Genomic DNA, 23,563 nt, shown 5'->3' with positions numbered 1-23,563 from the left:
CCCAGGTAGACTAACAAAGCATTGACCCCCCTCTTCCCCTGCTAGGGGTGGGAATGGAATCCCAACAATCCAGTCCATGCAGTTGCCCGGAGAGGGTGAGGGAGCACCGTCCCTCCTCCTGCTCTGTCAGAGCCTGGGATGGAGCCACAGATGTGTCTATCAATCTAGTTCCTATGGGCTGAAAGTGGCTGCAGTTGCCTGGAGACACTGAGGGAGCACAGTCCCTCTTCCTGCCCTGAAAATGGCAGGGATGGAGCTGCTGGCATGTCCCCATATCTAGTCTGTATGGGCTGAAAGCAGCTGCAGCTGCCTGGAGTGGCTGTGGAGCACTGTTCCTTCTGCCCTTTCAGGGATGGGGATGGAACCACAGGAGTGCCGAACAATCTAGTCCATGTGCTCTGAAGGTGCCTGCAGTTGCCTGGAGAGGTTGAGGAAACACTGCCCCCCTCCTGTCCTATCAGGGTTGGGATGGAGGCACAATTGTCCAATAATGTAGTCTGTGCAGGCTAAAAGTACCTGTAGTTACCTGGAGAGGCTGGAGGAACAGTGCCCGCCCCCCCCCCCCCCGCCCCCGTATCCTATCGGTGGATGTGTACAGGTCTCCAACAGTCTAGTTCATGCAGGCCAAAAGTGACTACTGTTGCTTGAATAGGTTGGTGCAGGTCCCTCTAGTTTCCTCCCTGTTGAAGGTAGGGCTGGAGCCTAGACTAGGGCTGCAGTCTAATCTGTGTGAAAGAAGTTGGTCCTTACCCAAATCTGTCCTGCTTCCCCTCTTTTTGGGGGTGGAGTTAATATGGAGACTACTGTCCTCTTCTAACTTGGACAGGCTCAAACTTTAGCTATTCTTAGGATTAGACTTTAGCCAGCCAAATTTACTGATCTGTAGCTGAAGTTGGTGCCTGACTGTCTGTTCCTCCCCTGTTTTGGGGAAGTGAAACTTCCAACTCCAGCCAGGGGGTAGCTCCTGAGGTGTCTTACACAGTCAGTGGAGGATGTGCACTGGCTTCATGACATGGAGTGCTCTACTCACGAACTTTACGGCAGAAGGATGGTCTCCTTCTGTTCTTCCAAGAATGCTGCAGGATGCTCTTCTGGTCTTCTGCATCCCCCAAACAGGTACTTTAGATAGCTCTGGGTGATTACTAACTGACTATAGGATGAGCTGACTCTTGGCGCTCCTTATTCTACCACCATCTTGCCCCTCTCTCTCCTATATTGGAGATTTTTCATATTAAAAAGGAAAAAAAAAAACTACAAAAAGAAAAAATAGTTATCTCCTCCCCAGAAACAAGAAAGTAGTGTTTGTTTTAATGAAAATACATTCATGGTGTACTTTTGTACTATACTTTTATGGTATACATTGTTTTAGACCTGCCTCTGGCATGGATAGACCAACTATGTGACCTTGAACAAATCGCTTCCCCTTTGAGTCTACAAAGAAAATGAAGAGTTTTAACCTGGTTAGTGGTGTCTGTGAAATCTCTAGGTCCTGGAGGATTCCTTGGAACTGAACTCAGAGGCCACTACATGGGCAGGAAAGGTAAAACCACCCCCTTACCTTGAACAGAAACAACTCTGTACCAGTGTATGTTTGACTTTTCTGTGTGAAATGTCTTTACAGATGGGGTCTCCTGGCAAAAACAATTTGACAGTTTGTTAAGATTCAAAGTTTCACTCTAGAATTTCTTCATGCTCTTATCTAAATCTCAAAGCATTATTAGTTTGAATTTTCAATTATAATGATCCTTTTGTTATTTCTTTTAACAGGATGTAGCATTCTACTAATACTAGCCTTCGACTCTGTTGGCATGTGTATTAGTCAGCCAAAGGGATGCTGATGTAAAATACCAGAAATTGGTTGGTTTTTATAAAGGGTATTTATTTGGGGTAGGAGCTTACAGATAACAGGTCATAAAGCATAAGTTACTTCCCCCACCAAAGTCTATTTTAACGTGTTGGAGCAAGATGGCTGTTGACGTCTGCGAGGATTCTGGCTTTCTGGGTTCAGGGTTCCTCTCTTCCCAGGACTTGCTTCTTCCTGGGCTCAGTGTTCCTCTCTTCCTGGGGCTTATTTCTGTTACCTCTATGAATTTACTTCCCAAGGCTCCAGCTTAAGGCTTCAGCATCAAACTCCAGCATCAAAACTCCAACATCAAAAACCCTCCACTCTGTCCTTTGCCATGCCTTTTATCTGTGAGTCCCTACCCACCAAGGGGCAGAGATTCAACACACTGATGACGTGGCCCAGTCAAAGCCCTAAACATAACTCAGTCATCATGTCCACGTACAGGCCAGATTACAAACATAATGCAATATCTTACAGACTAGCTTTCAGCTATATCTTACAGCAATAGCTTACAGACTAGATCCCAAGGATCTGGCTAATCTGCAGATTGGATTACATTTCTGAAATAATTATTTGACCATAATATATATGTTGTGTAACTAATTGCTTAAATTTTTTCTGTAGTAGTCTTTAGACTCATATGCTTATTTAGTTAAATTCAGTTGAAAAGAAGATGATGATTTTAAAAGTCAAGAGAAAAATATTGGCAATAAGTAGCTAATATAGGTATTATGCTTCCCTCATCTTGTAATCTTGATCCTTTTTGAAAAGATGGCTGATTATTTAAATCAAACTTCCTCAGTTGGTCTCTGAATAATGTTTCAAAGCTTTTTATATCATATACTTATAACTTTGTCTATTTGTGTCACTTTAATCTTTAAAACTTTCCACCGTTATTCATCAATGTATTTTCTTTGTTTTTTTAATTTCCTTTTAAAATTTTTTTCAGTAAAATAGACATAATCTGTTCTTATGGGGATATTTTCCATGATACTTATGATAGTAGTTTAAATGTCTTGCTTTTCCTCCTTCGAAAAGGAAGTTTGATTATTTATTGAAGTCTCACTTAAAACCAACTTTATTTCTGTTACTTTCTAAAAAATCTGTCAGTATTTGCTTGAGAAAATTTCACTTTAAGAAGATAAACTCTTAGATATGTCTTTGGTTTGTTGAGATAAATATTTTTACAGAATAACAAACATTTATTGAATGCTATGTGCTTTGTAGCCATATTTAAAAGTAAATTGAATGGAAGTGGGGACAAGATGAAGAAGTAAGATGGAAGAAGAAATGATAAATTGGGGGGTCGGTAAAGTGTTCAGGGAAGGTTTCTCAGAGATGTTACCTTAACAGAATTTTGAAGGATGAATTACCACAACTGAGCCATTGTGTGTGAACAATAAGAGGAACATTTGGCTAACTACTGCAGGCACATTTGCATACTAAAAGTCCTCAAGATTGATATTGCTGAAGCATGGAGTATTTATGGAATTAAACAGAAGATGTGAAGGTTCTGATGAAAGATGAGGCTGGCAAGGTAGGCAGAATCTAGATCTTGAAAAGAGGAAGGAATAGTCTTGGTATTCTATGTTAAGCTACTAGAAATGTTAAAGAGAAAGAAAGATTGGTTGGTTGATTCAGTTTAGTACTATGCTGGCTGGGGAAAGGTGCAGTCAGGGTCACAGTTAAATCCAAAAGTTTGTTTTCTTCAGGTTTAGTCATTGATAATCAGGATTTTGGTACTAATTCTAACCTAAATCACAAGAGATTGATGGAAATCTGTAAAGAAACTTTAATGATTACTGTTGAAATATTATAGATGGCAGAATTAAACACTCCTGTTTAGTATATATTTCCTTTTCCATTGGAGAGGTTCCATGGAAAATAAAATACTGTATTTATATTAAGGTTGCTTAATTGAATAAGAGAAAAGACTAATGTGTCTTTAATTCCTTTTCCTGACCCTAGTCTCTTATTTCTGTGGGTACCTTATAAGTTCTTTTAGTTCCCTACTTAGTTTAGTCTCTCTTTGCCTGTGTATGAACTTGCTACAGATGTTATATGCACATATACACATATAATTCCTTTATGCACTGTATTCGGTACACATAAGGCATATGTCCTGTACACTCGTATGTGTGCTATATGCCCATGCGTAATTATATGTGTCCACACTTGCATATCGGTAGTTTGTATTTTATTGCACCTTTTAATTTTAAGGGATTTTATCTTTTTAGATTGTTGATATATTTTTGTTTGTTTAGAAAGACAAATCTAAAATCTTAAATTTTACTCCTGGATAATCTTTAAGAAAATTGACTTATATAGCCCAGCTCAGTCACAAGAGTCTAATTTATACTATCCAGTTAGCCAAAAATATTTATTGAATACCTGCTACAGGCCAGGCAGTGTTAGAAGCATTAGGAATGCTTCACTGTACAAAATAAAGTCTTTTCCAGTTTATTAATTTATATTACAGTAGAAACCACTTCCTTTTCTGTCCTTCAATTTGAATTTGACATTAAAATGGCATCCTTTTTTGGTCCATGTTCATACATGTTCAAAGCAAGGTATACTTTTACTTATGTACAGTATACATTTATCTTCTTGATAAAGTTATAAAATTTAAATAAAATTTTCCACCAATAATAAGAAGAAAATCTTAATTAAGAATGGATGAGTTCTGGGAAAGTTCCTACAAGTTTCTTTTCTTAGTTCTCAATTACCATTTGTAGCAGTTTGAGATTATTTATGAATTCCATGAAAGGACAATTAATTATGTTTGTAAACTTGTCTGTTCCTCTGGTGTGATAACCCCTAATACAGAATTTCATATCAAGAAGTGGGGAAGTGATTTTGCAATTACAGAAATGCTGGAATGGTATTATAAATGGGTAAAGGGTATCTTTTGGAGGATTTGTGAAATGTTTGATAGAAAAGGCATAGAGTACTTTGAAGAGACTTTCGGTTGGAATATGGATACTAAAGAGACTTTTTATGAGGACTTAAAAGTAAATGATGAAACTAATGATGGAAACTGGAGGGAAGATGCTCTATGTTTTAAAGTTATGAAGAACTTAGCAAGATTAACTCCTGATGTTTTGTAGAAGACAGAATTTGAAAATGGTGAGCCTGGGCATTTAGCTGAAGAACTTTCAAAGTAAACTCAGATAATGTGGCTTGACTTCTCCTTGCAGCTTATACTAAAATGCTAGATGAGAGAGCTAAGCTGAGAACTGAACTGTTGGGCACAATGAAACTAGAACCTGATTCTGGAAATTCCAAGCCTCTGGAAATCAAGCCCCACATGATAGTGCCCCATTTGAGGACCTAATGAAATTTGAAACTTGTAAATCAAGATTGAAAATGCAATTATCTAGGAAAGGCTTGTGGAAATTCTTACTGTCTGATGGCTTAGGCTGCTACTTCTTGCATGCTAAACCAACAAGCTTTTTGAGAGAGCTTGTGAACAAAACCACTGTCATCCTGGACTGAAATGGCCATTTGAAGGGAGATATGGAAGGGAAATGACTTTAAGAAGAAAACCTGAGATCTGGAATTAGGACATCTCCTTCGGCCAAAAGAGGAACTCCACCCATGTGTACAGAGGGCGTAAGTTTGCCCCAGCAGTTGAAGAGGGTGGATGTTCCAGCCTGATGTTCAGGGAGAGCTGCCCCAGGGTACAGAGAGGGTGGAGCACATCCCTCAAGGGTTGGGGAGAATAAAGTTGACACCCCATAGGTCTGAGAGGGGTGGGCCAGAACCCCCATAGATTTGGGAAGGCCAGGTTGCTGCTCTGAGAGGGTTGGGCCTTATAGGCCAGAGATTAGGGAGACTGTTGCCTCCCCCTCCCTGTGCTTTGGGGTGGGTTGAGACTCCACCCCAAAGACTGGGTAGAATGTGGCCATCACCCCAATGCTCTTGAGGGGTGAGGTCTTGAGCTCGTTCACCACCCAGATGCTTGATGAGGGTGAAACCAAGAAAATGGCCATTGGGTAAACCTGTGGAAAGGGTGGATCTCTGAGTCCCCTTGGAGAAGAAACCAGCATCTTGAGAATGGTTCTGACTTTGAAATCTAATGAAGTGTGCAGGTTTATGGAACTGTAGGGGACCAGTGACTCATGTTTCCCTCCCAGTTTCTCTTTATGGTAATGCAAATGTTTATCCTTTGTCCCTTTGTATATTGGAAGCAAATAAATGGGTTTGTAAGTTTCAGAGGTCTACAGCCAGATGGGACTTTGCCCCAAGACAAACTGTATTTCTGTAAACTGATTATGGTATTTTTCACTTGCATTGCTACTGATTTAATGTTTTTTCAATATTGTAATGTCATTTTGGAATTCAGAAGACGGAGTGTATCAGCTTGATATTATTTATGAATTCCAAAAAAAGGATAATTGATTATATTTGTAACCACCCTTTTCCCTTGGGCATGTTAGCCTTTGATTGTATTAAATTCAGAGGTTTCACTTTTACTTTATTAAATCAAGATTAGGGCTTTTATTTGACCATGTCATTAGGATGTGCAGGATTGAGTCCCTACCCCTTGGTGGGGATAAAACAGACTTTCACACAGAAGTAAACTCATGGAGAAGGAGAACACAGAAATGGATACACAGAAGAACACAGAGGAAAAGAGGCAGCTCATTATACATGGCAGAGGCCCTGGGCAGAGAGATGAGCCTGATAGTCTAAAGCTGATCTGTGAAGAGACCTGAGCAGCTGAGCCAGGAAAGAAACAAGCCCTGGGGAGAGAAAAAAGCCTGATACGAGCTTGCAGCTGAGATTGGAAGAAGTTGGGACCATGGAGCCTTAAGAGAAAGAAGGAAGGCTGAACCCTTGTAGATATTGGCTGCCATCTTGCCTTGCCTTGTAGATATGGCCAATGACTTTGTGTGAGAAAGTAACCTCTAACACTACCTTGAGTTGGACTCTTTAGAAAGCCCTTGTGACTGTAAGCTTCAACCCCAAATAAATACCCTTTATAAAAGCCACCAGACTTCTGGTACTTTGCATTAGCACCTCTTTGGCTGACTAACACATCATTCTCATCACAGAATTTTATTTAGCACTATGTATATATTATGCAATTGGATTATAAAGTCCTTTAATTGTTTGGTTTAGAGGGTATAAGCTAATGTACAGTTTATTAGATCATCTAAGGGTGCTTTTTATTTTTCCTTCACTGCTAAGTGACACTGTATGGTTGAGTCAGGATCCCTGGCCTCTGAATATTAGTTTTTGTAAGTCTTACCTCCTCAGCTGGCAAATGAAGGGACACATGATGGCATGATACATGCTATCATCAGCATATATTGTTAATGATCATGTGCTTTTCTTAGAGGGGGCACCTCCAGTTTTTTACCTGAGAGGTATAAGACCTGATCCTAATTTGGTATCCTCTCAGGAAGAGAGTTTGTGGTCTCACCTTTAATATGTGGACTTTTATTGAATCACGTATTTTTTCTTTCAGTATGACTCTCTATTCCTGTGTTCACCTGGGCCTGATGTTTCTAAGTCCAGCATCATTTTAGTTCAGACTTTTAAGAGAGAAATCGTCAGGTTTTTTTGTTTGTTTTTTTTCTTTCTTTTTGCTAGTATAGAGATTTTACATTAATGTGAGGAAATTGGTGTTTTTATGACTTTTTTAAAAACCCAGAAATATGGGATGTCTTTCCATTTATTTAGATCTTCTTTTATGTTCTTAAGTAAGGTTTTAGTTTTCTCTTGATCTTATACTTTTCTTGATAGGTGCTATTTTTTAGGTTTACAGACAAATTGCTCAGAAAGTGCAGAGTTCCTGTAACTGCGCCCCCCCCACACACATCCATCCACAGTTTCTCTTACTATTACAATAATGCTTGAGTGTGGTACCTTTGATAAAATACATAAACCAATATTGATACATTATTAACTAAAGTACCTAGTTTACATAAGGGATCACTCTTTGTGTTGTACAGTTTTATGGGCTTTAACAAATGCATACTGTCATGTATTCACCATTATAGTATAATACATAATAGTTTCACTGCCCTAACAATGTTCTGTGTTCCACCTCTTTGTCCCTCTCTCTAACTCCAACTCCCTGAACCCCTGGCAACCACTGACCTTTTTACTGTCATTATAGTTTTTGCCATTTGTAGGATGTAATGTAGTTGGAATTATGCTCCTTTAGTCATATTTATCCTTAGGAATTTTAAAGTTCCTCCCTCTGCTTTGGATGGCACATAGTTTTTCCTATTTTGTTTTCTAGGAAAGTTATTCTATAAACAGCACCCTTATTTGATAATTCATTAGTTTTTTTACCTACTGCCTTTTGAGTTTTCTAAATATATAGTTAATAACAGCAAAAATAGTTTTATCTCTTCTTCTGCAATGTTTAGGCAAATGAAAATAGCCTTCCCTTGTCATTTCATTTTTGTCTTATTGCAGTTCCTACATAGACTCTCTGAGACAGTGTTGTATAATTATGGAGATTTAGTTCTTCATTTTAATGACTATTAAGAATATGTTGTTTTTGGTAAATAACCTTTGTTATTTTAAAGTTGTTTACTTCTGTTCCTGTTTCTAAAATGGCTGCCGAACATTATCAAATGCCTTTTCAGCATATATTCTTAATGATCATGTGCTTTTCTTTATCATTGTAATGAATTAGATTGATATAATTCTTAAATTCCTTAACTGCCCTACTTCTTTAAGTTCCTAGAATAAGCCATTTTTGGTTATAGTATATGCTTTTGATACATTGCTAGACTCTGTTTGCTGACATTTTATTCAGAGTTTTTGCATTTATGTTCAAGTGAAATCCATCTATTAAAGTTTTGTTTTGTTTTTGGAGATATCTTTCAGGTTTTGATGGAAGTTTTGCTTGCTTTCTTAAATGGATTGGGGAGCTTTCCTATTTTTCTGTGGACTGGAATAGTTCACATAAAATTGGAATGATCTGTTCTTTTTATATTAAAGCAGACTGCTGTTATTCCTGTTATTCTTTTCAGTGGCACTTCTCTAATTAACTATCCACCTTATTCCATGATAATTAGTTTACTCAAAATGTTTTTTGCATAATTTTTATAATATATATTTTGCTAGGAAATCATTTCCTCTTACACTTTCAAATTTGTTGCTGTAAATTCACATATATTATGTTCTCTTTTGTCTCATTTCTCTTCCCTAACTTTCTCTAGTTTTCCTCTTTTTTCCTTAATTAAATTTTAGGGGAATTTTTTTCTCCCCAATTTTATTAAAGAACCAGGCTTGGAGTTCTTTTAGGTTGTTTTCTGGTTAACTAATTAAGCTTTTGTCTTTGGTTTTCAAACTGTATTGCACATCAGATTCACTTGGATTAATTGATAAAAATAACAGCAAATTTTAGGGTATCACTCCCAAAGATTCTCTGTCAGTATGTCCCAAGTTGGTTGTGACCAAGGAATCTGCATTTTATCAAATACCTTGGGTGTTTTGCTTATAATCCAGTGACCAAAATTTGAGAAACCCTCTACCTAGGGTACAGGAAATTACCGCCCTTCATTATTTATTTATTTATTCATTCATTTATTTATTTTTCCCTCTTCCTCTCCTCCCGCCCCACTGTTTTTGCTGTCTGTACTGTCTTCTCTTCTCATTTTCCCTTCTCCATGATTCACTGGGATTTGATCCTGGGGACCTTCGACATGAAGAGAAGCTCCCCGTCACCTGTGCCACCTCAGCTCAGATCCCTGCTGTACCCTATCCCCACCCCCCCTCCCAGTCCCTTCCCTGATGCGTCATCAACTTGCTGTGTGATTCACCTGCACAGGCACTGGCCACTTGCTCTCACCTCGTGGGCACCCATGTGGTCACTTGTGCTCACCACACAGGCACCTGTGTGGGCAGTGGCTCACCGTGCAGGCATGCTCTCCCCTCTTTTTCACCAGGATGCCCCAGGGATCGATCCCAGGTCCTCCCATATGGTAGGTGGAACCTCCACCACTTGAGTGCCAGATGGGGCTTCATTCTTATATTACCTTTTTTTCTGATCAACAACAGAGGAAATCAGCCTACTCTTTGAGCTTTATGTTGAGAGCCAATGGGGACTATTGGCCACTGCTAGACATGAGCTATTTATATAGCAGAAAACAGCTGTTCAATATCCTTTTTTTTTTTTGAGTGATATACACACATGCAGGAATCACAGAGAGGCTCTTTTTTTCTGGGACCATTAATATCTGGCCTCTACACTATCTGTGGACAAAGACTGAAGTAATTACTTGCCTTTCATGCTTCGTCAGGAGCCAGCAGGTGGCAGCATTTCAACACAGATTTATAAATTTCCATGTAAATTTCACTTGTGGGTTTATAATCGTTAGTTTTAGAAGACTGGTCAATTGAGAGGAAGTATGCATAGGAAGTATAAAATGACTTGGAAAAGCAAAAAAACGTTTTAAAAATTTGTTTATTATATCACCATTATAAGAGATATAACTAATTTTTTAAAGTAATATTTTTAATTTCATAATATTTAGGGAAGAATGTACATATGATGTTTTTTCATTTGCCTGAAAAACCAGTTTGTTCTGCTACTAAGGATGCATGTCATCTCATGATGCTGCCTCTTTAATTTACATTTAAAGATCCAGAGGAGGAGTTACTGAATTCCGGGGATAAGCCTATATTTTGGAGACTGTGTTTTGGAGTTACAGGTTACAGTTACTCTTTAGTCCACTTCAGTTGTATGTCATTACGTTCATCTCTAAGCCTTAAATTTCATTTTATTGTCTAAAGTTTAGAGTCTGTTAATCAAACAGGGAGCCAACTGCTTACCTGGTTAAAGGAAAAAATAAAATGGAAATATAAATTCTTAGAACTGCATGTGACTAATGCAATATTGAAAGGCTTATGTTACATAAGACATTACTCAGTCAAACTGCATTTAATTAAAAACTTTTTCTTAAAGCCAAAAAAAAAAAAAGAAGGAAAAAGCAAGGTTGTCATAGTCTTTCTTCCAGATAAAGTTAGATTATTATTGATGAAAATGTTTCTCCAAGAAAAAGATCACTTCCTTTTTAAAGGGTAAACATTTTTGTACTTTAATATCTAGTAATCTTGATGAATGGTATGCCTTTTTATTTTTGTGTGACCATTTTCTTGAGTACTCTTTCTATAAATGTATATGATAAGAAAAATACTTTGTTAATCCTAAGCTTGTCTGCTAGTAGCTGCAAATAAGAGGCCCCCAAAATGTCTTAGAGATGTGTTTTTCATAGGTATTGATTATTTGTGTTTTAGTACTTATTTATAATTTATATACAATATTTTCATTATTATTTTTGTATTACATTTTAGTGATTTAAAAATCAAGTAAAAATAGTATGTATTAGCCTGAAGAACAACTGGACATGGTAGTTCCATTCTTAGCATTATTTATTTATTTATTTATTTATTTATTTTTTCTAGAAATTACAGTGGGGTCCAAGTTACATTTGTTTTTAAAAATCTTAGGAAGTGGTCTGTTTTCAAGAAAATGTGGAATAGGGGAAAAAACATCAACTTTTTTTTTTTTTTTTTTTTTTTAGGAGGTACCAGCGATTGAACCCAGGACCTCGTACATGGGAAGCAATTGCTTTTACCTCTGAGCTACATCTGCTCAACCTCTGATCTATATCAGCTCCCCAGTGAGAGTTGACTTTTTTTTGTTCGTTTGTTTTTGGGAGGTACTGGGGATCGAACCTGGGAAGCAGGCTCTCAACAACTTGAGCTACATCTGCTCCCCAGAATATCAAATTTTATGATGGAGCTAACCAGGATTTGAATGTTGGCTCTCCCATTTTCTAGCAATGACATTTGTACAAATTATTCAACAAACCTCTCTGTCTTCCTCAAGTGGACCTCATATTTTCAGCTTCACAGGGTTTAGTGACAAATGAGACAGCAAAAAATCAAAGCACTTATTAAATACAATCGTTATACATTGTAGTCATTCAGTAAGTGTTCAATTTATTGATGAAATTTTAATCCTACTGCAAATCAACTTTGAAATGTTACAGCAAAACCGTGTTCCACAGTCTTGAACGTAGTTGTGATAATTAATCTTTTATGAGAAGAAGAAAATGATTGGGTGCAACTTGGATGTTATAGATGCAAATTTTGGGCAATGATGTAATAACACTTAGCAAAACTGTCAATGGCAGTTACTCAGAATAATTGAATAGGCTAATTTAGGATTTATAGAAGAAATATTTGGGAAGCAGACATGGCTCAACTGATAGAGCCTACCATATGGAGGGTGCAGGATTCAAACCCAGGGCCTCCTGACTCATGTGGTGAGCTGGCCCACACGCAGTGCTGCCGTGCGCAAGGAGTGCTGTGCCACGCAGGGGCACCCCTGTGTAGGGGTGCCTCACATGCAAGGAACGCACCCTGCAAGGAGAGCCTCCTGCATGAAAAAAAGCACAGCCTGCCAAGGAGTGGCGCCACACACATGGAGAGCTGATGCAGTAAGATGACGCAACTAAAAAGAGACGCATTTTCCCAGTGCTGCCTGACAATGCAAGTGGGTGCAGAAGAAAACACAGCGAATAGACACAGAGAGCAGACAATGGGGGGAAAGGGAGAGAAATAAAATAAAACCTAAAAAAAAAAAGAAATATTTTATTTATAGTGCAGTTAAAAATAAACTGTACCCATTGAGAATTAGATATCAAAACTCAGGAACATTCTCTTAAGAAAATAAATGTCATTTAACTCAAGAGAGAGAGACTCTGTTTTCTTTTGTATTTTAATGAGCTTTAGCCTTAACTGTATGTACTTGAATATTCTAATCCTGGTATATTCTAATTTGTTTAATAATTAGGCTTTTAGCAATCTTAGTCACATGAAGACTTGTATTTAGCATGGTCCATGAGCCACATAAGAAACTTAAAAAAGCGTTTATAAATATATATGAAATGAAGAAGAGTGATTTACCCAGATTTACCCCTGAGTTCTTCCAAATTATGGTACACACTAGATTAGGAACAGTGAGGGGTATGGAGTAAAGGAGATCTCCAGAAGCCTTTGTATTGAAACAGCTGTTTAGAGGAAGGAGACCAATTTTATTTCATTTTATTAATATCTTTTAAATTGTGTGGCACATAAATTACAGTAAAATTTTTTTTAAAAGATTTCTTTATTTGGAGCAATAAAAAGTTTCTGTCAATCTCCAACCTCTCCTACACCATTTGCATCCCAATCTGATTTTCCTTTCCAAGGGTAAGCCCTATTAACAGATAAGCATTTGTTTGTCTGTACTTTATTTAGTGGGTGCTGTCATATCAAAATATTTGTTTCTTTAAGCATAAATGGAATCATACTTAGATATTCCGTCCTGAATTATAAAGCCACCTCAATGTATTTAATAGTTACTTGGTATTCCATAGAATGGCTGTTCTGTAATTAACCATTCTCCTGCCAATGCTCTCTAGAGTAAAACCCCAGGTCTGTAGTAGAACAATTTGGGTTTAGTGTTGCAGTGAGGGAGAACATACACCATGGGGAAACCACAGGGTATCTTTAAGTAAGAGGGTGTTGTTAAGGACTTATTGTATTAATGTGTTTATGTTGGGTGATTTGGGAATTTTAAGAAAGCAGACATGCTTTGGATTGGAAACTGACAGAAACATGTTAATGCTATGGTTGGGTATCTAAATAAATCTTATCTAGGAGGAAGACTAGACTAAGGCTAAAGCTGTTATTAGTAAACAAGTTGCAGTTTATCACCATTTTTGTTATTTGAACAATGTTCATGTTTTATCTGTACTTAGACATGATTGTGGAGTGATCCTGTTTTTTGGGGGTCCATCATGGTCACAGAGTGGCCTTGTGTGATGTTGATATTCTGTGAAATTGTTTATGTTCAAGAGGAGAACATAGCTCTAAGTGACAGATCAGCTTGTAGCAACACCAAGGCCTGACTGATAGGTTTGTCCCAGATGGGCTCCTAGATGTCAGCAGCTACCTTTTTCTTTTTTACTTTATTGGCAAACAATGCAATGTTTCCTTGTTTTCATTGCCACAATTTTTCATTTTCATTGCTACAGTGAACATTCTTGTTTCCTGGAACTTGGTATATATGTACAAGTATTTTTTATAGTATAAATTCTTAGATATGGAGTTGTATCAAAATTATATAGAACATCACACAGTTTGATTTATGATAATCTCCATAAGGGCTGTACTGATTCCTTCTCTCACCAACAGGGTACGTTAGCCAAGAATGAGCCTTACCAGTCTAAGATATTTTTTTTGGTCTGGCAATGAAAGAATATTGTTATATTAACCCATATTTTTTGTTTATTAGTGAGTGTATATTTTGGCCATTTTTTCTTATTAATTTTCTTTTTGCATTTAAATCCCTTTTTGGATAATATATTTCTTGCTTTTAAGGACTCCTTATGTGTTTTGAATATTTGTCATGAGCTATACTAGTGGCAAATATTTCCTACCCTAAGATTACAAAAATATTATGTATTTTCTAATGAAGTTACTTTGCAAATTTCCTTTAAAAAACATTTAGATTGTTAATCAGGAATGTGATGTTTTTGTGTGGTGTGAGGGGAGATTAATTTTTCTCTCCAGAGATATCTAGCTGTCTCAATACCATTTTTTGACTAGTCCATTTTTTCTCACTAATTGGAAATACCGTATCCTACATAGACATCAACCTGTAGTAAAATTTCTTTTAATTGACCTTCACTTAGCTGACTAATCAAATTAACAAATATTTTCTATTTCCTCTGTGAAATATATTGACTGGATGTTTACTGCTAGTAAGTTACTCAGTAGTATTCTGATACAGTTTTGTTTCTGCAAGTTGAGTCTTCATCACAAAACTTATATTCAGTCTTTTAAAAACTTTATGCTAGCTGTGCTTGTTGTATTTCCATTATTTAATTCAGTATTATGTAAGTCAGTAAAATGTGAGGATAAAAACAAGGAAAGGTGCTGTTTTCTAAGAAAACTAAACTGGATAGAATCAATAATGGGTCACATAAAAACTGGCTAGTAATGATATTGTATATAGTTTATTTAATTTTATTATTTTTTTTAATGCATAGATTTAAATAGTCCAGGAGTCTCAGAGACAGACCAAAATTCAGGCAGAGAAGTTATTAGACCACCAGCATGGCAGGGGTCTGAAGAGAGACTTCAGCCCATCTGACTGAGCTGGGGAGTACCTTTTGATCTGGTGGAGTTGGACCGCAGGTTGCGAAGATATGGGATGGAAAAGAAAAATACCGGGTTTACAGTTCCCAGGGTAGGGAGTAATGTTTTGGGAACTTTTGTTCTGAGAACTACTTTATCAGTTGGTGGGAGTGAGTCTTCTGTGGCTCTGAGAGGGAGGAAGGGAGCAGGGGGTGGAATGGAGCGTATCTTGAGCTCAGGGTCAGCATTTACAATCTAACAAAATACATGATCAAGGGTTATTTTTGTGCAGTGGGAAAACGGTTAAACTGAAAACTGAAACTTTAAAAAATTGTTGAATTGATTTTACTTTAGTATATGAAAGGAAATTTATTTTCTATTATGTAATTTATATATTTTCCTGTAAAACATTTTAGTTGATGCAGCCTGTCATATAACTTAATGATAAGGACATAGACACAATAAAAACTTGTTACCAAAAGCATAAATTAGTTGTGGAGCACATGTAACTTAGTGGTTGAACATGCATTTTACATGTACACAGTCCTGTGCTGATACCCTGGTATCTCTTTTTAAAAAAAGTTAGTAATTGTAAATATAGTGTTTTGATACTTGAGTTAAAAATGCTGACCATTTACACTAAAATTAAGAATAGAAACTGGATTACTGCATGACTTAGTTATATATTGCAGTATAAGAAATTAGTCCAAAACTTAGTGACTTGAAATCTGGGAGTGATTAAACTGTGTAGTTCTAGCTTAAGATCTCTAATAACTTTGTAGGCACGATGTCAACCAGGTCTGCGGTCATCTGAAGACTTCACTAAAGGTGAAGGATAAACTTCCAAAATGATTCACTCATAGGGTGCTGGTTATTGGAAGGAGGCCTCTCCATGTTCCTCCTCATGTGGGTTTCTCCATGAGCTGCATAGGTGTCCTCATAATACCAGAGCTAATCTCCCTCACAATGTGCAATCCAAGAGAGAGAGCAAGGTAGAAGATGGGATGTTTTTTAGACCTAGTCTTAGAAAATCTTTTATGACCTATTCTTAGACGTCTCACACCATCATGTCTGCCATATTTTATTTATTAGAAGTGATTCACTTGGGAAGCAGATTTGGCTCAACTGATAGAGTGTCCACCTACCACATAGGAGGTCCAAGGTTCAAACCCAGACCTCCTGACCTGTGTGGTGAGCTGGCCCATGTACAGTGCTGATGCGCTCAAGGAGTGCTGTGCCACACAGGGGTGTCCCCTGAGTAGGGAAGCCCCACACACACAAGGAGTGCGCCCCTCAAGGAGAGCCACCCCCTGCAAAAAAAGCGCAGCCTGCCCAGGAGTGGCACCACACACAGAGAGCTGACATAGCAAGATGATGCAACAAAAAGAGATACAGATTCCCAGTGCCGCTGACAAGAATGCCAGTGGACACAGAAGAACACACAGCAAATGGACACAAGAGAAGACAGTGGTGGGGGGGAGGAAGGGGAGAGAAATAAATTTTTAAAAATGTGAGTCACTAATACAGCTCACACTAAGATGGAGAGAAATGGGGTCCCACCTCTTGAAGAGAAAACCATAAGAACTTGTGGACATATTTTAAAACTACTACACTGTAGATATTTGTGTGTGTGTGTAGATCAGGGAGAGGGAAGGATTAGTTTATAATATTTGGCTTCTTTTTAGGATACTGCCTTGGGAAAACCACGAGAGGTGTTTCGACTTCCTGCAGATTTGACTGCTTATGACAATCGCCTTTGTGCATCTATCCATTTTACTTGTTCTACTTGGGTTACCTTGTCAGATGGAACTGGAAGATTATATCTTATTGAAACGGGAGAACGTGGAAATAACGATTCTGAAAAATGGGAGGTAAGGGTTTAGTTTTATTTTTTAGGCTTTTTGATGCAAAGTCCTAAAGTATTTGTAAATTAGACTTCAATCATTTTTAAAAAACACTTCTCAAGGATAATTTAAGTTCAGTCTCTTGGTTTCCATAATATATGATGTTTTGGATCTCTTTTTCTCTAATTAATTATATAATGTGTGCCTTTTACATGACTGATACGTTGACCTTAGAATATTCCTGTTTTCATCTGGGGTCATTGCAGTTGTCAAGAATTGGATTGATATGTTCAAGAAGGAACACTTGTTTTCATTTGATGATTCTTTTCTAGGAGACTACTTTTAGTTCTCTTTCTCCTTTAGATGTTGTTAAAATTCCCTGGTGTTTTCTTTGTTTTTAAACCAGCGGTATTGATCATTTTACTCTGTTATACAAATAGATACTTTTTAAAAGTTCTTTCTTAAAGCCTTTTTCATATTTGTATTTCTTGTAATAAATAGTATCCAGATTGATTGTTGTTGTGTCAGAATTCTTTATATTTTCTCTGTGCTATCTGCATCATGTAATATGTACATTTGTGTATATGTGTAATCTTTTTTTTTGTAGATTATGTTTAATGAAGAGCTTGGGGATCCTTTTATCATAATTCACAGTGTCTCATTGTTAAAAGCTGAAGAACATTCAGTAACTACCCTACTTCTTCGAATAGAGAAAGAGGAATTGAATTTGAAAGGAAGTGGTTTCTATGTTTCTTTGGAGTGGGTCACTATCAGTAAGAAAAATAAAGGTAAAATATAACAAATTTCTGAATCTCTCTGTGATGGTTTGGTTGGTTTCAAAATGTGAGGCTGTCCTTGTAATGGCTGTTTACTCTTTCTTGGGCATTATATTATGATTCTAGTACCTGTCACCTGGTGGAATGAATTGTATCTATTGTTAGGTTCTCCTCAGGTATGGATAATGAAAAAAATGTGTCTTCCACAGTGAATTATGCCTCTTTGTATAAAACATGTTATTACATAATTTTTGAAGAATTTAAATATATATTTTTAATAAGTACAAAACTATATACACGTCCTTTTGTGTGTATATATACACACAGGATTTCTGTATAAAACTAAATATAAATTAATTATAAATTTTGATATAATGTAAATATAAATACCTATTAATAAATGGAAATGAGAACCTTTATTTCATTAAACCACAGGTGTGGTTTCTTTTATACACACTTGCACTTTGTCTTTTGTTTATTCTCTCAGGAAAACTTACTTTTTCTCACCTGCAGTACTTCCAGAGGTAAAAAAGTCCTAACCCTTTGTCTGACTGAACCTGTCTTTCAAGCTTGTGTATTAAACTTGTATATTAAAAATCACTTTCTCCTATATTAAAATTATGATTCCCTTAATTGTTTGGGCTTATTTCTTGCTAGTGCTTATTTCCTACTGACTCAATGATTTTTGCTGCTGTTGTTTCTGTAGTTTACAACAAAGGGGGCTTGTTTCTAAGATGACTGCTCTTTTTCTCAGCAATTTTTGTTAAATTACTTATTTGACAAAGCAGTTGTAAATTGTCATTCATCTCTATAGGAAAATACTTTCTTTTTTTTTATGATGCTTACCAGTCTGATTAAGGCTATTAGCAGTTATTACCTAGAAGGGCTTTCCCTTTTATTTTAAAATGGACATTGTCTGTGTTTGTTTATAATAGTTTCTAATTAAACTGTAAGCTGAGCAAATTTCCTAGATTTATTCTTTGAAATATTTAATATGATTTGTTTGTTAATTTTCCCCAGTGTTGTAGTTTTATCTCTGAAGAAGTATAGTGACTTAAAACTTTAGAATAGGGTTTGGTAAACTGTTTCTCTAAAGGAACTAGGTGGAACATATTTTAGGCTTTATGGATTGTACAGTCTGTTGCAGCTACTCAGCTACACCTATGTGGCATGAAAGCATCCATAGACAATACGTCAACAAATGAGCATAACTGTGTTTTTGCTTTATTTTTAAAAAGCATATTTATTTATAATAATACTTTATAGACACTGAAATTTGAGTTTCATGTAATTTTTACATGTAATTAAATATTCTTTTGATTTATTTTCAGCCATTCAGAAAAGTAAAATTCATTATTAATTTTTAGGCCTTACAAAACTAGGCAGAGGTTCAAAGTTGGCCCAAGTTTGCCTACCCCTGCTTTAGATAATAAAAGCTTAATTTTTTTTTTAAGGTATATAACTTTAGAAATCTTCATGCATATTGCTTCTCCCCTTTCCAGGATACTTGTTTCTGTACCACCTCTGTATCCTCCTTGATAACTCATCGCATTGCCTCAGAACACACGAGTCTCTCTCTGCTCTAGTTCTATCACCTTTGTTCTCTTCATTTGTGCTTCATTGCCTCTCTGGACAGATACAGTTAGACTTACTTTTTTTTTTTCTCCCAAGGTTGTAATTGTAGAAACATTAATTCTCCTTATGGTTCACTTGGTTTTTCTTTACTGTTCTTAAGTCTAATTCCTTTTTCACTCCCTTACTAAGATAATTATGGTATTCTTTCTTCCCCCCTTTTTTTCTCTGTTAATTACTATAGCAGAGCAGTGTTTTTCCAACACATGTTCAGTGGAAAACTTGATATATTTCATAGTCAAGTAAATTTGAAATGTGTCATGCAATATCCCCAATGCACATTAATTCTATCAAAATTTCTAAAACTTTGTGTAAATTTAATTTTCACTCCAGCTTTCCCAAACTTATTAAACCATGGAATAAACTTTTTGAGACCCACCTGTTATTCTCTGTTTCACTTATGTTGGGAAAAGCCACCCTAGGAAATATAAAGTATCTAAATTTGGGTTAGTTAAAGGTAATGGTACTGTTTGCCCTGATTGTACAATTTCATACCTATAGAGGAACTATAGGAGTTTTTAGTGGGAGTCATGAAATTACAAGCATATTCTTAAATAATTGTGAAGTAAATGTGTGAATGGAGGTGAGGATTTAGAGTAAAACAGAATGGTATAGATGTTTCAGAACAGATTATATGATTTTATGGTACTCAATGACATAAAATTATAATTTTTGACTTAGTATGAAACTACAAGAACAATCTACTTTAACAAAATAACAGTATAAGTAAAGGAATGGACTCAGTTGAAATAAATTGAGTCCTTTTTAAGAAAAAAATCTTTTTCATAAAGCTATTTAATTTCCCAAACCTTTTAAGAATCCAGTTAATTGTTTATATCTTCCAAAGTTTAAATACTGTTATTTATGTTTTGTCACAATAGACATGTAGATTTCCAAGTGTATGTTAGAGATCATTTCTGTTATAAACATATTTCATTTTATGAAAACCCCTAATCAGTGCATGCAACAGGCAGAAAAATAGTCCACATCACACTTTTGCCCTTAAATACTATTTTTGACTCTTATCAGAGGATACCTATTATACTTGCTGGGAAGTTAGACAGACTGTTGTCAAAGAAAACGTAGGTCCTTCATAGCTGATATTCCTGTCAGTCAGTTTCTTGAGTTACTTTAAAGGTCTAGAGTGCTGCTCTCTAATAGACCTTTCTCCGAAACGGACATTTGTGTTCCATTCAATGCTGTAGCCACTAGCCATGTGTGGCTAATGAGCACTTGAAATGTGGTTAGTGTGACTGGTGAACTGAATTTTTCATTTTAAGTATCATAGCTACTTGGGGCTAGTGGCTGTCACACTGGACAGCACAATTTGGTACAAGTAAATTTTCATCAGACTCAGTATTGTTTTACAGAAAATTAGGTTGTAAATTTTTTGTACTTATGAAAAGACTCTTCATAGTATGCCTTTTGAAATTAAAGTTTTAATTTTAATTAAAATTTATCTTCAGAATATTTTTATAATGCAGTTCTTTATCCTATAATGTTTTGTTTAAAAATGCTTTTTTTCCCTGCAGATAGTAAAAAATATGAAATAATTAAACGTGACATTCTACGTGGAAAGTCAGTGCCACATTATGCTGCTATTGAGCCTGAAGGAACTGGTTTAATGATCGTTTCCTATAAGTCTTTCAATTTTGTTCATGTTGGTCAGAATCTTGAAGAAAATAAGGATGATAACACAGCAGAGAAAATCAAAGGTAATTTTACTTTTAATCTTCATGGAGCTTGTATGTGTTTATGTGCATATGTATTTATGTCTATTTTGTCTTCTTGGTTAAGTTATACATTCTACCAGGGCAAGATAGATGCTTAAGTTTTCTTTGTTTTCCTTTAGATTTCCCAAAAAAGTGTTCAGTAAAATTTACCGGGTAAACTGGATGAACTAATTAATTTAATATTTTTTTATAATTATCAGAATTTTTTAAAAAATCTGTAAGCTAAATGGCTAACCTAATTAGATATTTAATAAATATTTATTAAATAAATAAGTAATGTCTGTTTGTTGTTGACATAATTGGAGAAGCCAGTGTGCTTTGGTATTAATGGGGAGTTTATGCTTATCTAAAAATAAGCTAAACTGCTCATTATCTATATATATTAATGTACATGCGCTTATCCTTCATGTAAAACTGAAAGTTCTTTGAGGGCAAAATCACTGATTGATATTTCAGTGTGGAAGGAAGGGAGGGAGGGAGGGAGGAGAAGGAGGGAAGGAGGAAAGGATTTTAAAATGAAAAGAATAATAAGATTCTTTCACAAGAAATTTATACTTGTGTACAAAGAATCCATATTCTTTTAAAGTTATTCAAGAGAGTATCCCTCTTTAATTATTACTGTTCATATTTCTTATGTTTATAGCAAAGTATATTTTACTTAAAAGTGATTTTCTTAATTTTAGCAACACATTTCTCTTTAAACTATCTTTTTTGTTATTTATTTAAAATAATAATTTCTCTATTTTAGTGTTTTTATCAATCTATTTAAAAATCCTTTGAAAAGTATTTGCCAGTATTAATGTAATGAACATTTGAAAATATTTCCCCCAGGTTCATAAATATATGCTCCTCTGAATACAAAGGAATTGTGCTTGGTGGCATTTTTTTAGCCTATCAACACCTCTTTTTCCTTATATGTGATGTTTTTGGTTAGATTATCTCTGAGATCCCTTACTGAATAAATTCCACGATTCTGTCTTATGATGTTAAACTGTGTGCGTGCTTGTGTGTGTGTGTGTGTGTGTGTGAGAGAGAGAGAGAGAAAGATGGGAGGGGGAGGAAGTGGAAAGAATGAGGAGGAAAGGGAGGAGTGAGATGAAGGGAAGGAATGAGAATAAAGAGTTGTTGTCATTAATGTTTTCTGAGTTCCTGTCTTATGAAACATTAAGCAATACTAGAAGAGGAAAATGTCAAGTACAGTTGATACAACTCTTAGTGAGAATTCCCTAGAAAGAATCTGTGTGTTTGTTTATAAACAGTATTTCTCTTTTTTGGCAATCACTACAAAATACGCTGAGATTCTTTTAGATAGGTGCTCTTTATATGTTAGATTTTTGTGTTCTAGTTTGTAGTTCTTATGAGATAATTCATTTTCCTTTTCCCAATAGAACCTCTGTATTACTGGCAACAAACTGAAGATGATGTGACAGTAACAATGCGGCTTCCAGTTGATAGTACCAAGGAGGATGTTCAAGTATGGTATCTGCCTGATCAAATCAGCATAGTTCTGAAGGACCAGCAGTTTTTGGAAGGAAAACTGTATTCACCGATTGATCATGAAAGTAGTACATGGATAATTAAAGAGAATAATAGGTATTTTTAATAGTTTGGTTATATTTTAATTTTAATTATTTTACTTTTTAAAAAAACCTCTTTCTAAAAATATTATATTAAAGGTGTATAATAGATTCATTTCCATGGTCGATTATTTCCTTAAAATAGATGCTTAAAAGTGGAATTACTAGGCCACAAAGAGCATAACTATAGGTAAGGTTAAAGTTACTAGCATAGTTACCCCTTGCAAGTGTATAGTCATGGTTTTTATTACCCACTCTGGATATAATAATAGTTTGATAGGTTAAAATGGTTATTTTAATTTTTTAAACTTTTTAATAGGAATATTGCTTTTCTTTTAACTTTAATTTCCTCACTAGATTTAAAAATGCATAAAAATGTATACAGTGGGCCTCCATCTAGGCCCTCCAGTCATCTATTTTCCTAACTCCCACAACCACTTTTATGAGTTTCCTTTCAGAGATGTTTTATGCATATGCAAACAGCATATATATTTTTTCCTTTTTTACAAAAAAGTTTTTTACACATAATTTACATAGTTATACAGCTTGCTTTTCTTCACGTTCAACAAAATCTAGAAGATCTTTCCATGAAGAATACATAAAGTTTTTATATCCTCTTCTAAGTCTTCATAATTTTTTACTGGGTAATATGTACTGTATTATCTTTTAAAATCAGTTCCTGGGAAGCGGACTTGGCCCAGTGGTTAGGGCATCCGTCTACCACACGGGAGGTCCGTGGTTCAAACCCCGGGCCTCCTTGACCCGTGTGGAGCTGACCCATGCTCTGTGCTGATGCACATAAGGGGTGCCGTGCCACGCAGGGGTGTTACCCATGTAGGGGAGCCCCATGCACAAGGAGTGCACCCATAAGGAGAGCCGCCCAGCGCGAAAGTAAGTGCAGCCTGCCCAGGAATGGCACCACACACATGGGGAGCTGACACAACAAGATGATGCAACAAAAAGAAACACAGATTCCTGTGCCGCTGACAACAACAGA

The 23,563-nt window shown here is 36.1% G+C and overlaps 1 protein-coding gene across 1 annotated transcript in view; it reads left to right on the top strand.

The window, feature by feature from the left end:
* The window catches only part of NUDCD1 (NudC domain containing 1), an 89,203-nt gene that overhangs the window by 38,555 nt on the left and 27,085 nt on the right, over positions 1 to 23,563 (top strand). The window contains exons 3-6 of the mRNA XM_004457529.5: positions 16,690 to 16,875; positions 17,456 to 17,636; positions 20,789 to 20,971; positions 22,378 to 22,582. Coding sequence (XP_004457586.2) covers positions 16,690 to 16,875; positions 17,456 to 17,636; positions 20,789 to 20,971; positions 22,378 to 22,582 — 755 coding nt within the window. The remainder of the gene's footprint in view (positions 1 to 16,689; positions 16,876 to 17,455; positions 17,637 to 20,788; positions 20,972 to 22,377; positions 22,583 to 23,563) is intronic.

The sequence above is a fragment of the Dasypus novemcinctus genome, chromosome 14 (assembly GCF_030445035.2).
Source record: "Dasypus novemcinctus isolate mDasNov1 chromosome 14, mDasNov1.1.hap2, whole genome shotgun sequence".
Taxonomy (NCBI): Eukaryota; Metazoa; Chordata; class Mammalia; order Cingulata; family Dasypodidae; genus Dasypus; species Dasypus novemcinctus.
Note: the sequence above shows the minus strand (reverse complement) of the source record. Positions and strands in the feature narration are given on the sequence as shown.